The sequence below is a fragment of the Cydia amplana genome, chromosome 10 (genome assembly GCF_948474715.1).
Source record: "Cydia amplana chromosome 10, ilCydAmpl1.1, whole genome shotgun sequence".
NCBI classification, from domain to species: domain Eukaryota; kingdom Metazoa; phylum Arthropoda; class Insecta; order Lepidoptera; family Tortricidae; genus Cydia; species Cydia amplana.
This window is the reverse complement of record NC_086078.1, coordinates 1,496,780-1,509,879: the sequence shown is the minus strand read 5'-3', so window position 1 is coordinate 1,509,879 and position 13,100 is coordinate 1,496,780. Positions and strand designations below refer to the sequence as shown.

Genomic DNA, 13,100 nt, shown 5'->3' with positions numbered 1-13,100 from the left:
GAATGTTAATGATAATTGGTATTGTGTATAATATAATTAGGGTTTACACGACGGATCCGAAATGTATGGGAAGATCCGCGGATCCGGATCCAGATAATTTCATACATTGAGGACAGGCCTAGCACAGGAGGGGCGCGACAGTATCTCGCCCGCTTGATAGATAACCCGCCTTTGTCTAATAGTATTAATTAAAGAGAGAAGGGGAAGTATCTCGCGGACGAGATAATATCGTGCCAATCATGTGCTAGCCCGGCTGGACTAAGTAGGGGAGTATTCTGCTTTTGTTCCATCGATTCGACAATCGATTTCATTCTTTACATTTTAAACTTTTTAAAGGATTGATTCGATATTCAAAGTTTTTTCGCCGCTATGGCTACTACAAGATCCGAAGAAATCAAAGCAAAAGTGTAGGTACTGTTCCAACAATGTCAGTATTCGATTAACTAAAACTTTTCGTCTGAAACTATAGACATGTTGGCACTGAAACCTATTTTAAAACTTTTGGAACACACACATATCTTCAGTACGGGACAGCCAAATCGATACTAGGAGAAACGAAAGAAAGGTCAACGAAAGGAACACTTCACTCCGAATATTTTATAAAGTGTTGCCAATAAACTGGCTGGACTCTCTTTCAATAGGGAGGCTGACGCCGTTGACTCTATTTAACCTATTTAAAATATACCCTGTACATGTACAACCCGCAGCAGTAGAAAATGATCGTAAAAACGTACTTAGTAATTTTCTCACAGAATTTCTATTTAATAAATCGGAAATAACTTTACCGTGACGTCACATGTCTGTGCGCCTAATCCGAGTTTCATAATATAAATAAGTATATTATCGTTAATCGTCTTTTACAGTTCGTAAAAAGAAGCTGATTTGACTTGTTAGTCAAACACCCAATTTGCAGACAGTAAGGCCTACATACACGACTGATAGCTCTTAATTGAGGCTAACGAACCCTAACTCGCCGTGATTGGATGGAAGCTAATTACCCGGACTTGTATCTCAAAAAAAGTTGCTACAACTTTACTTGTTGAAGTTACAACTTAAATTGCAGGCCTGGTAACTTTTTTAATAAATGATTGCCTTTGGAAGTTAGCAACTTTCGATATTTCGAGGCATAACTTTTTTATTTCAACAAAAGCCGTCGGCAAGTAACTGAAGTCCAAGAAAAAGTGATAATTTTGTTATAACATCAAGATTGTGGGTTGTAGGTAACAAATGTTATTAATTCGATCCCAAATAGACTGGAAAAGTCTTACCAAATCTACCTATTACATTAGAGGAAAATCACGGAAGATTTTGTTCAAGTAACTTGTATTTCTGTTCGCAGTTGAAGCTATCCCAAGTTGAACCAATTACGTTCAAGATCTAATTTAGAAAATGGGAACATGTAACTTCTAAAAGTCTTCCCCTATCCGCAATCTCCAGGCTGATGAAAACAGGAAAATTCAGTATAATTACGTCTATATAGCGACGACATTAATGCCCCAGTTTTATTAAAACGAAAGTAGGTATTGTATGCCGTGACTTAGGAAAGAAAATTTTCTAGGAAAAGTTGGAAGAAAGAAACGTGTGGTCATTCATCATTATGTCGCTAAAACCTTGAGCCGAACTAACCAATACCGCTGAACAAACACAGTGTGATTTCGTTCGTGTTTGTCCTTACTTATAAATAAAGGATATCGAGGAAAACTGTTTGGGCGTTCGATCAACATGTGACATATGACATATTCACAGCGCCAATGTTTTTTTCTAGGGCGTAACAAAGGGCGCAGGCATTATTGAATGCAGTGCATATCTAATCTGTTATCAGCTCAATATGATCGTTATTCTGCCTGTAGGTACGCGATAAAACAAATATATCCACGAAACTATCTCCCCACAGAACCGCTGATGGGCTACAATTTGAAACCATGTCCAAGGTCGCTCCGAATAAACCTATTATGTTTATATTATGCTAACAAAGATGGTCAAGGTTACAGTACGTAATCAAATAACGGTAATCACGTTCGCATGCTCGACGCGTTTGTGGTTGAGCGACCCGTCAGGCACACGCGGGGCTCCGCAGAGCGCTCGTCTCGCATCATTTCCTCAAGAAAACGTCAGTGTCGTCGCTCGCGAGGTTTTGTTTTGGTATCGTGTGTCAACGTTCGATAGTTGACACAACAAGAGCGCCACGCGATCGCAGCTAAGCCGGTTATAAATACGGCACTCGTAGTGCGTTATCGCGGGCGCGATAACAAACACAGACTCACCTTTTTGATCTGGAAGTGGTCTGAGCGCAGAGTCTCCTGGATCTCCTGCTCGGTCCCGCGCGGCGCCTGCTGCACGCTGCTGCGGAACCCGTCCAGCACGCCCTTGAACGTGAACTTCTTCATCGCGAAAAGTGCCTCTAGTGGCGCGGATCCTTTGTCCGAAGGCCGCTAGCGCGGGCCGCGGCTACATCACAGCCGTGCCTCCGCCGCGGACCGCGAGCCGGTTTTGGCAGAGGAAGGTCGCTCGCTCCCGCGCTCCTCGCCGCGCTACTGCGCAGGGCCGCCCGGGCCGCCGCCGACGCCGACACGCGCCCGCCACGTCAAAGACCACGACGATCGACGAAAACTAGGCGAGGCACCGCCTCCGGAATGTACGGCAATGCGGCGCCGATGGCGGATCGATAACGCGCAGCACAGGCGCACTGCCTGACACGCCGTCACACGGACTGCCCGCGGAGGCAATCACACTGGCTGGAGAGAGCGCGGCGAGAACGATCGATGTCTCTGCCGCAAGCGGAAAAGAGATAAGCGCATATTGCGCATACAGGCCGTGTTGCGGAGGCGTAGGCGGCCTAACAGCTGATATCTTGATAACTAGTTCCAACTGTTGCCACTAGAGGCGCACGCTACGCAAACAAAACGGGAGCCACTAATATACAGCCAATATAGTGCTCGGACCAACTCGATACTATTATCGAGTCGGATATAAAATGCTATCGTAGATTGGGTGATATAATTAATTCATACGTAATTTTATTCTGTATCATAGTCGCAGTCGGGTAAGAAACAAGTTATCGTTACGACATAGCAGGCAGAGATGTATGTATGGATGATTGTATGGATTCGATTTAATCTGAAGTCAGTTTTTGTATAATATGTAATATTTTTGAGTTTTGTTTTTAGAACCTTGTGTCAGTAAACGTAGCGCTTTAGATTACTGATTGCACTATTAAATAATAACTTTTTTGAGAACAAAATATTAAGTATAAAATTACTCTTTATGAATCCAAGCTTTTCAATCACATTCCGCGATTGTTACGCCATTTAGGGTTCTAGCTAAATTGGAAATCCATAGCGTAAGTAGCGAACAACCAATTTAGCTAGGACCCTAAATGGCGTAACAATCCCGTGTGGTGACTGTACAATCTGTACATACATCACGGGCTGTGCATTATTTGTACCTACAGATTGATGACTCTCGACCTCATAATTACCTGACCTACCAATAATCGGTAGCTAGAGAGTCTATTTACTAGACTCTAGTGTAGTGACAATAAGTGAGTTACTTATAGCTTTTGGGACAAAACAAAACCAACTCAGATACAGGTACTTTAAATCAAGCTTTGCTCCCACCTAGTCTTTTCAGTAGCGGCAGCAGTTAGTCCGCAGCAAAAAGTGGACACCGATTATTAGGCTAAATTAACCAGATTCAAGCTAAATCGGTATGGCGTGAGGGGTGATAATGAATGCCTTGCCTAAAAATTAGGTGTCGACCCTGTCCACTAAATAGTCGCGGATTATTGGTGTGACTCCGATGAAGCCTCCGGTGACAATCCAAAGCCATTTATAATATCCTAATATTACATTGTCAAAAATCCATGTATCGCGGCTTATTATACAGTGTGTGGCCTATAACGCGGGAGAATAATTAAAACGTAGATTCTACTCCTCAAACTAGACAATGTTTGTTCAGCAACTTTTAAAAATAACTTGTGGTTTGTATTTTAAAACACTTTAAAATTTAATCGAACACGCAATGTATCACGAAATTGATTATGCCTGTACGGTGACAAGACTGACGGGCGATGTCAATTAGACGGAATTTAAAGTACATTGAAAATATTATTTAGTTTGTTTGAAAAAGGGACAATTTTAAGACTACATAATTTCAAAAAGTTGTCGAACAAAAGTTTTATTGTTTGAGTAGTAGAATCTACGTTTTAATTATTCTCCCGCGTTATAGGCCACACACTGTATGAATATCTAGTTTACAGATTGTGCTAGTGCTGCACTCTCACTCTGGCGGCAGAACATTGCAGTAATAATTATTCCGTATTATGCTTATTTTGACCACATAAACAGCGTTCTTGTTTCACCGCGACTGTGGAACAGATTGGGTCGTGCATTATTTGGCTCTGCATTAAATAGACTTTAAAAAAAAACACTGACAGCTGTCAAACCCATATGTTATGTCATTCAATTGTCACTGTCAAGTGTCACTTGGCAGCCAGGCGCGATATTATGGCGATTTCTTTCATCGTAATACACCACCATAATCTGTGAATTTTATTCCAAATTATAACAAAATGTCTTTCAAAATTGTGACTAGAACTCTCGGTACACTCAGTTATGTGGGGAGTTATAAAAAGTTCCGCGACCGACCTATCAAGTGAGTGATTCAACTGTTTGCATTCTTTATAATGTTTTGTAAACATTTTTATCTTCATAGCGGTAAAGAATTGTGAAATAGCTTCATTGTTCAGGTGACTACTTGATTTATGTATCGTGGTACCTCTATTCCAACAGATTTGCATATTACTCGTTTAAATCGCTTTCTACTCGTAATGGCAGTGAAACCGGTTCGTCATTCTGACTTTAAACGTATTTAGATAAGTGGTTATTGATTATCAGATAACAGCATTAGATGCCGATAACTTTGTCAAGTTTCATACAAAGACACAAAAAATATATCAGAGTGGTCAAGGCGTTAGAGTGCGTGTTCAGATGTTGTGAAAACCTTGGCCGCTCCAATATATCTCATGGTGACCGTACTATAATCACTTTTTATATAAACATTTCATGTGCCTGTATAATGTGACATCAAAGACATTTCATTATATTTCCAGATCATATTGCGCAGCGATCCTCGGCGCCGGCTACATAGCCTACACTCAGCACAGAAACAACCAAACCCAATGTAAAGAGCTTCTCCAACTCAAGAACTACATGGCGGAGCCGGTGACTCCGGTCGAACAGTTGGAGAGGAACGCTGACACCATGAAGGCGCAGATGGAGATGTTAATAATGAGGATACAGGCGGAGTTCTGTAGGGCTTTGGAGGGTGAAGAAGATAAGGTTACTGTTTACTACTTACTTTTTTTTTTTTATAGCCTTATTTCAGAATACATTTTTTTTTTTATTATTATATCTACAGTTTTCCTTAATTTACTATGGTAACTGATTCTGTGTGCCTTCGGGCAAAGGCCTCCCCCAATCTTCTCCACTCTTCCTTATTATGAACTAATCTGGTCCATGTTTTTGTTTTTGTGCCTCCAGCCATGTCTTTAATTTCATCGGACCATCTTTTAAATTGCCCGCCTCTGTTTCTTTTATGCCCTCTAGGGTGCCAAAGTGTTACAATTTTGCTCCATTTATCTCCTCCTCCTTACTACTTACTTATAATAGTACGAATCTACAGTTGTAGTGTGTTCTACAAGGATTAACAATGTAAACAAAAAACCGGACAAGTGCGAGTCGGACTCGCCTACTGAGGGTTCCATACTTTTTACTATTTGTTCTTATAGCGGCAACAGATATACATCATCTGTTAAAATTTCAACTGTCTAGCTATCACGGTTCATGAGATAAAGGCTGGTGACAGACGGACAGTGTAGTCTTAGTAATAGGGTTCCGTTTTTACGCTTTGGGTAACCCTTAAAAGAAATGCATGTTGACACATCAGTTTCTGTCCATCCCACATTAGCTAACATGAAAAAAGCTGTCTTAGTGTGGCTTTTTGACTCCATAAAGTACCTATTAAGCCCCGTCACCATATCGCGCGGCAAATCATCGAACATTGGCTCGCGCGGCAGCCGCGCGCAATGGATACCGGGCTGCCGCGCGAGCCAACTCGATGCGCCGGGTATCGCGCGGCTAATGTTCGATGGTTTGCCGCGCGATATGGAGACGGGGCTTTATAGTACTTAAAACTTTTGTTTAGTGACAGTAAATAATCTGTATTCATCCGTAGGAATGGATGGACGAAAAAGTGGAAGAATCCGATTTTGAGGAAGAATTATATATTACATGGCCGGTAGGATTTTTATATCAGTATTCCCTAATATATAATAATTTAATTCCTGCTTGCGGATCATAACAAATAGTTTGATTAACATTCATTTACCTTTCATGCCTTGTAGTTTACCTAAGAGTTGATATGATATCATAGGTACAATATACGAATTTTCCTGTCTATTTATAACGTCTACCTACACGTCTGCCTATCCTCACTACAAAGAAATAAATATATCACATTCTTCCGCTTTCATACAAGAACCAGCCTATACCTAAATAAAAAAATAAAAAAAGTAAGGATATTCGGCCAATAAGGTTGACTCCACACTCCACTAGTAACTAATCGTTTTGACATTTCGTAAAAAGAAGCTGATTTTACTTGCACTTCATCCTATGTGTAAGTAATTTTTGTTTAGGTACTTTACATTAAAATCCATGAGAAATAGACTTACGGCGTTATTCATAAACGTCTGCTAAGTTAATCAGCTGATGGTCGTCGTTTGTCCCTCTCTGTGGCATAACGACAGATAGGGACAAACGACGATCATCAAGTGATTAATTTAGCAGCCGTTTATGAATAACGCCATTTATAATTTATAATTGAAATTATTTAAAGGAAGCCAAATTCAAAGTAGACCGTTGGGAGCGGCCGGAAGGCGGCGGTGGTATAACCTGCGTTTTACAAGACGGCCGCGTGTTTGAGAAGGCCGGTGTTAACATATCCGTGGTCTCTGGGACACTGCCGCCTGCGGCTGTGCAACAGATGAGGAGCAGGTTTGAACCCTATATGCTAGTAGATTAGGCGTAAAATTAAATGGTTGGCAGAATAACCGTCGTTTTACAAGACGGCCGCGTGTTTGAGAAGGCCGGTGTTAACATATCCGTGGTCTTTGGGACACTGCCGCCTGCGGCTGTGCAACAGATGAGGAGCAGGTTTGATCTTGAACCTTATATGATAGTAGATAAGGTATAAAATAGAATCGTCATGGCTGGTACCTCTGGAATAACTTTGTATCTATCGGTTGTGCAACGAATGAGAAGCAGGTTTGAATCTTATATGCTAGTAGATTAGGTGTAAAATTAAATGGTCGGCAGAATAACCATCGTTTTACAAGACGGACGCGTGTTCGAGAAGGCTGGTGTTATCATTTGGTATTAACATATGTTGTCTCTGGCATCTCTGGGACACTGCCGCCACCGGCCGTGCAGCAGATGAGGAGCAGGGCTATAACCGCGAAAATCGTCAATTACGGCATTTTTCTCTGTCACTCTAATTACGTCTTAATGAGAGTAAAAGAGAAAGATCCCCGCAATTTGCGAATTTCAGTTTTCTCGGTACGCCCCCAGGTTAGTTGATTAGGTTAGAAGAAACTTGCGAGTCTCATTAGCTCGACAGAGCACCCGTTCAGTATCCCGGTTGCGCGGGTTCGAGTCTCGCCCCCGGCACTGAACTATACCTTTTTTTTTTAATTTTTAACAAGCAGAAACGTCTGCGATCGATGCTATTAAGCTTACATTTAGAAGTGGAAAAATTACTGTACCTTTTTTTTAATACCTTTTTTTTGCAAACGTCTGTGCTTAGTACAAAAAAGTGAATTTTTTAGTGTGTGTAATAAACATTTTAGTTTCAATTTGAATTTAGGTGGCTATTTAATCTTATTTTTAAGTTGATTTTGACATATGTTTTCTGTCCAGGGGTAAAAATCTGGAGAACTCCGAGCTACCGTTTTTCGCGGCGGGAGTGAGCGCGGTCATTCACCCCAGAAACCCTATGGTGCCCACCATACACTTTAACTACAGATACTTTGAGGTTGAGGACAAAAATGGTACGTTTATGAAATCTTAGTAAAATATTTAAAAAAACATATCTAAAGTCTATTTTTTTATTCGGTAGACTAAAATGACATTTCATAGTATGAACATAAAATGTCATTTCATACTATGAAATGTCATTTTAGTCTACCGAATAAAAAAATAGACTGTAATTATCTTTATTCTATTTGTATTTAAAAATAACTTAAAATATTAAAATATTGCAACTCTTATACTTATCTGGTATTTTTCGCTGAATGTTTTTTCTTTATTTCAAATGTCTGCCATCATGCTCCACACTATAAATATAAATAATTTGGTAACTTAAAAAATCATAACTTGTAAAAATAATAATGAAATTCTTGTGACGTATTTTGTTCTATGACCTTCGTATTAATGCGGAGATAATGATATCCTAAACTTCCTTATTGAATTCGTAATAAATGTTAAGTTAAAATTATTAAATTATTCGCACAGGAGTACAATGGTGGTTCGGTGGCGGCACCGATCTTACGCCATATTACCTGAACGAGCAAGACGCAAGACATTTCCATCTCACTCTTAAACAGGCCTGTGATGAACACGACGCCTCCTATTATCCTAAGTAAGTTAAATAAATAAAAATAAAATAAATAAATATTATAGGGACATTATCTTACACAAATTGGTTAAGTCCCACGGTAAGCTCAAGAAGGCTTGTGTTGTGGGTACTCAGACAACGATATATGTAATATACAAAAGCTTAAATACAAAGAAAACATCTATGACTCAGCAACAAATAAATGCCCTTACCGGGATTCGAACCCAGGACCATCGGCCTCACAGGCAGGCAGTTCTCTTTTTACACAATAAAAAAGAATATAATCAGTTTTTTAATAAACTTTACCCGCAATATAATCATGTGAACGTCGGCTATCGATCCGTTGGTGACATTTTAAACATCTCTATTCTGGGGTGCCAGGTAATAAACTAATAATTTTATTTTTTAGGTTCAAGAAATGGTGCGACGATTACTTCAACATACCCCACCGAGGGGAGCGGCGCGGTGTCGGCGGTATCTTTTTCGACGACGTGGATTATCCCGACCAGCAGCGCGCCTTCGCCTTCGTGACCTCTTGCGCTGAGGCGGTCATACCCAGCTATATGCCTTTAGGTAGGAACGATACACAATAGTACAGGCATCTTCTTCGACGACGTGGATTATCCCGACCAGCAGCGCGCCTTCGCCTTCGTGACCTCTTGCGCTGAGGCGGTCATACCCAGCTACATGCCTTTAGGTAGGAACGATACACAATAGTACAGGCATCTTCTTCGACGACGTGGATTACCCCGACCAGCAGCGCGCCTTCGCCTTCGTGACCTCCTGCGCTGAGGCGGTCATACCCAGCTACATGCCTTTAGGTAGGAACGATACACAATAGTACAGGCATCTTCTTCGACGATGTGGATTACCCCGACCAGCAGCGCGCCTTCGCCTTCGTGACCTCTTGCGCTGAGGCGGTCATACCCAGCTATATGCCTTTAGGTAGGAACATAGACATGTCTTGTCTGTGGGTAGGAACGATACACATTAGTACAGGCATCTTCTTCGACGACGTGGATTACCCCGACCAGCAGCGCGCCTTCGCCTTCGTGACCTCCTGCGCTGAGGCGGTCATACCCAGCTATATGCCTTTAGGTAGGAACATAGACATGTCTTGTCTGTGGGTAGGAACGATACACATTAGTACAGGCATCTTCTTCGACGACGTGGATTACCCCGACCAGCAGCGCGCCTTCGCCTTCGTGACCTCCTGCGCTGAGGCGGTCATACCCAGCTATATGCCTTTAGGTAGGAACATAGACATGTCTTGTCTGTGGGTAGGAACGATACACATTAGTACAGGCATCTTCTTCGACGACGTGGATTACCCCGACCAGCAGCGCGCCTTCGCCTTCGTGACCTCCTGCGCTGAGGCGGTCATACCCAGCTATATGCCTTTAGGTAGGAACATAGACATGTCTTGTCTGTGGGTAGGAACGATACACATTAGTACAGGCATCTTCTTCGACGACGTGGATTACCCCGACCAGCAGCGCGCCTTCGCCTTCGTGACCTCCTGCGCTGAGGCGGTCATACCCAGCTATATGCCTTTAGGTAGGAACATAGACATGTCTTGTCTGTGGGTAGGAACGATACACATTAGTACAGGCATCTTCTTCGACGACGTGGATTACCCCGACCAGCAGCGCGCCTTCGCCTTCGTGACCTCCTGCGCTGAGGCGGTCATACCCAGCTATATGCCTTTAGGTAGGAACATAGACATGTCTTGTCTGTGGGTAGGAACGATACACATTAGTACAGGCATCTTCTTCGACGACGTGGATTACCCCGACCAGCAGCGCGCCTTCGCCTTCGTGACCTCCTGCGCTGAGGCGGTCATACCCAGCTATATGCCTTTAGGTAGGAACATAGACATGTCTTGTCTGTGGGTAGGAACGATACACATTAGTACAGGCATCTTCTTCGACGACGTGGATTACCCCGACCAGCAGCGCGCCTTCGCCTTCGTGACCTCCTGCGCTGAGGCGGTCATACCCAGCTATATGCCTTTAGGTAGGAACATAGACATGTCTTGTCTATGGGTAGGAACGATACACATTAGTACAGGCATCTTCTTCGACGACGTGGATTACCCCGACCAGCAGCGCGCCTTCGCCTTCGTGACCTCTTGCGCTGAGGCGGTCATACCCAGCTACATGCCTTTAGGTAGGAACATAGACATCTCTTGTCTGTGGGTAGGAACGATACACAATAGTACAGGCATCTTCTTCGACGACGTGGATTATCCCGACCAGCAGCGCCCCTTCGCCTTCGTGACTTCTTGCGCTGAGGCGGTCATACCCAGCTACATGCCTTTAGGTCAGTTTACCGGCTAGATGAGATGCCTAAATGCATTCCTCCATCCAAAAAAAACTATAGTCATGTCCCAGCCAGCAAGGAGTCTTTTCGTTTATTACCCGCAAAGGCGGTCATACCTAGCTACATGCCTTTAGGTAAGAGTAAGGGCCTCTTCTTTGACGATGTAGATTATCCCGACCTTAAGCGCGCCTTCGCCTTCGTGACCTCTTGCGCTGAGGCGGTCATACCCAGCTACATGCCTTTAGGTCAGTATACGTCCTCCATCCAAAAAAAAAACTATAGTCATGTCCCAACCAGCAAGGAGTCTTTTCGTTCATTAGCCGCTAAGACGGTCATACCCAGCTACATGCCTTTAGGTAAGAGTAAGGGCCTCTTCTTTGACGAAGTGGTTATCCCGACCAGAAGCGCGCCTTCGCCTTCTTGACCTCTTGTGCTGAGGCGGTCATACCCAGCTACATGCCTTTAGGTAAACAAAGACGATATTAATCTGTCAGCTCCCACGGCTCATATATGAGCCAGAACGCTTATGGTGACGTCATATCGTGGGATTCGACAGGTTAAGATTATAAGGGTATCTACTTTGCCGACGTGAATTTGCCTGATCAGAAGCGCGCCTTCACCTTCGTGACCTTGCGCTGAGGCGGTCATACCCAGCTACATACCTTTAGGTAATGTTTACTATAATACTATAGGTACTTATATTTATGGTTCGGCAATACCAAATTTGTCAGTAGAAAAAGGCGCGAAATTCTAAATTTCTATGGAATATCGACCCTTCATGCCAACTATTTTACAATTTCACCAGTTTTTCTTTTTTGTTATAGTAAAGAAACACAAAGACGACGCCTATGGTTACTACGAGCGCCAATGGCAGTTGCTCCGCCGCGGGCGTTACGTAGAGTTCAACCTGATCTACGACCGAGGCACAAAGTTCGGCCTCTACACGCCGAACGCGAGATACGAGTCCATACTTATGTCATTACCACTTAATGCTGTAAGTTTCTGTATCTACTCGATTACGACAATTTTATAAGCTACTCAAAGTTCAACCTGATCTACGACCGAGGCACAAAGTTCGGCCTCTACACGCCGAACGCGAGATACGAGTCCATACTGATGTCATTACCACTTAATGCTTTAAGTTTCTGTATCTACTTGGTTACGACAATTTTATAAGCTACTCAAAGTTCAACCGAGGCACAAAGTTCGGCCTCTACACGCCGAACGCGAGATACGAGTCCATACTGATGTCATTACCACTTAATGCTGTAAGTTTCTGTATTTACCTGATTACGACAATTTTATTAGCTACTCAAAGTTCAACCTGATCTACGACCGAGGCACAAAGTTCGGCCTCTACACGCCGAACGCGAGATACGAGTCCATACTGATGTCATTACCACTTAATGCTGTAAGTTTCTGTATCTACTTGGTTACGACAATTATAAGCTACTTAAAGTTCAACCTGATCTACGACCGAAGCACAAAGTTCGGCCTCTACACGCCGAATGCGAGTTACGTTACGAGTCCATACTGATGTCCCTACAGTGGTAGGGACATTGAGTGCAATGCGGTAAGTTACTTGCGTATGACAAGTATGACAACTGTAACTACATATACCTACATACTTGGTAGTACCAAGTTGGACCTACTATGCAACCTGATCTATAAAATAAGAACATAACTTATGTTCCATAAGCCCATAATTCGGCCTCTACACGCCGAACGAGCGCTACTACCCATGTTACCACAATCTCAATACAACTTATCGACTTTGTAGCTCACTGCGGAATGTTTATATTACATATACCTATAACCTCGTAGTAGGTAATAGGTATCTCAACCTAGTCTCCCAAATACTTAACAATATTTTTTTTCACAGAAATGGGAATATATGCACGAGCCGGCACCTGAATCCCCAGAAGCTAAACTATTGAAAGTCCTAAAAGAACCCGTTGATTGGGTCTCAAAAACATCATCTTCGAGAAGTTTTGCCTAAATTGTACTTATAGTTTTACCCGGGTTGAACAAAATGGAGGAAATCGTTGGTATTTTATAAGGAATATACATTTTACGCCAATAAATGGTGGGTTTCGAAGTTTATTTTA

General features: G+C 42.6%; 2 protein-coding genes across 2 annotated transcripts in view; one reads left to right on the top strand and one right to left on the bottom strand.

The window, feature by feature from the left end:
- The window catches only part of LOC134651660 (syntaxin-binding protein 5-like), a 376,139-nt gene extending 373,225 nt beyond the window's left edge, over window positions 1-2,914 (bottom strand). The window contains exon 1 of the mRNA XM_063506759.1: window positions 2,265-2,914. Within this exon, the coding sequence (XP_063362829.1) occupies window positions 2,265-2,387 (123 nt within the window). The 5' untranslated portion in view covers window positions 2,388-2,914. The remainder of the gene's footprint in view (window positions 1-2,264) is intronic.
- Window positions 2,915-4,484: 1,570 nt separating this feature from the next.
- Window positions 4,485-13,100, top strand: LOC134651760 (oxygen-dependent coproporphyrinogen-III oxidase). Its single transcript, XM_063506863.1, has 9 exons — window positions 4,485-4,653; window positions 5,111-5,339; window positions 6,235-6,297; window positions 6,895-7,052; window positions 7,974-8,104; window positions 8,568-8,694; window positions 9,080-9,243; window positions 11,817-11,986; window positions 12,875-13,100. The coding sequence occupies exons 1-9, from the start codon at window positions 4,571-4,573 to the stop codon at window positions 12,989-12,991; spliced, it is 1,242 nt and encodes a 413-aa protein (XP_063362933.1). The 5' UTR covers window positions 4,485-4,570; the 3' UTR covers window positions 12,992-13,100.

Excerpts from the sequence above, each read along its gene's own strand:
- LOC134651760 (XM_063506863.1), top strand. The coding sequence starts at position 4,571 with ATGTCTTTCAAAATTGTGACTAGAACTCTCGGTACACTCAGTTATGTG. Across the intron at positions 8,695-9,079 it reads GACGCCTCCTATTATCCTAA|GTTCAAGAAATGGTGCGACG; the intron begins GTAAGTTAAATA and ends TTTATTTTTTAG. Across the intron at positions 9,244-11,816 it reads ACCCAGCTATATGCCTTTAG|TAAAGAAACACAAAGACGAC; the intron begins GTAGGAACGATA and ends TTTTTGTTATAG.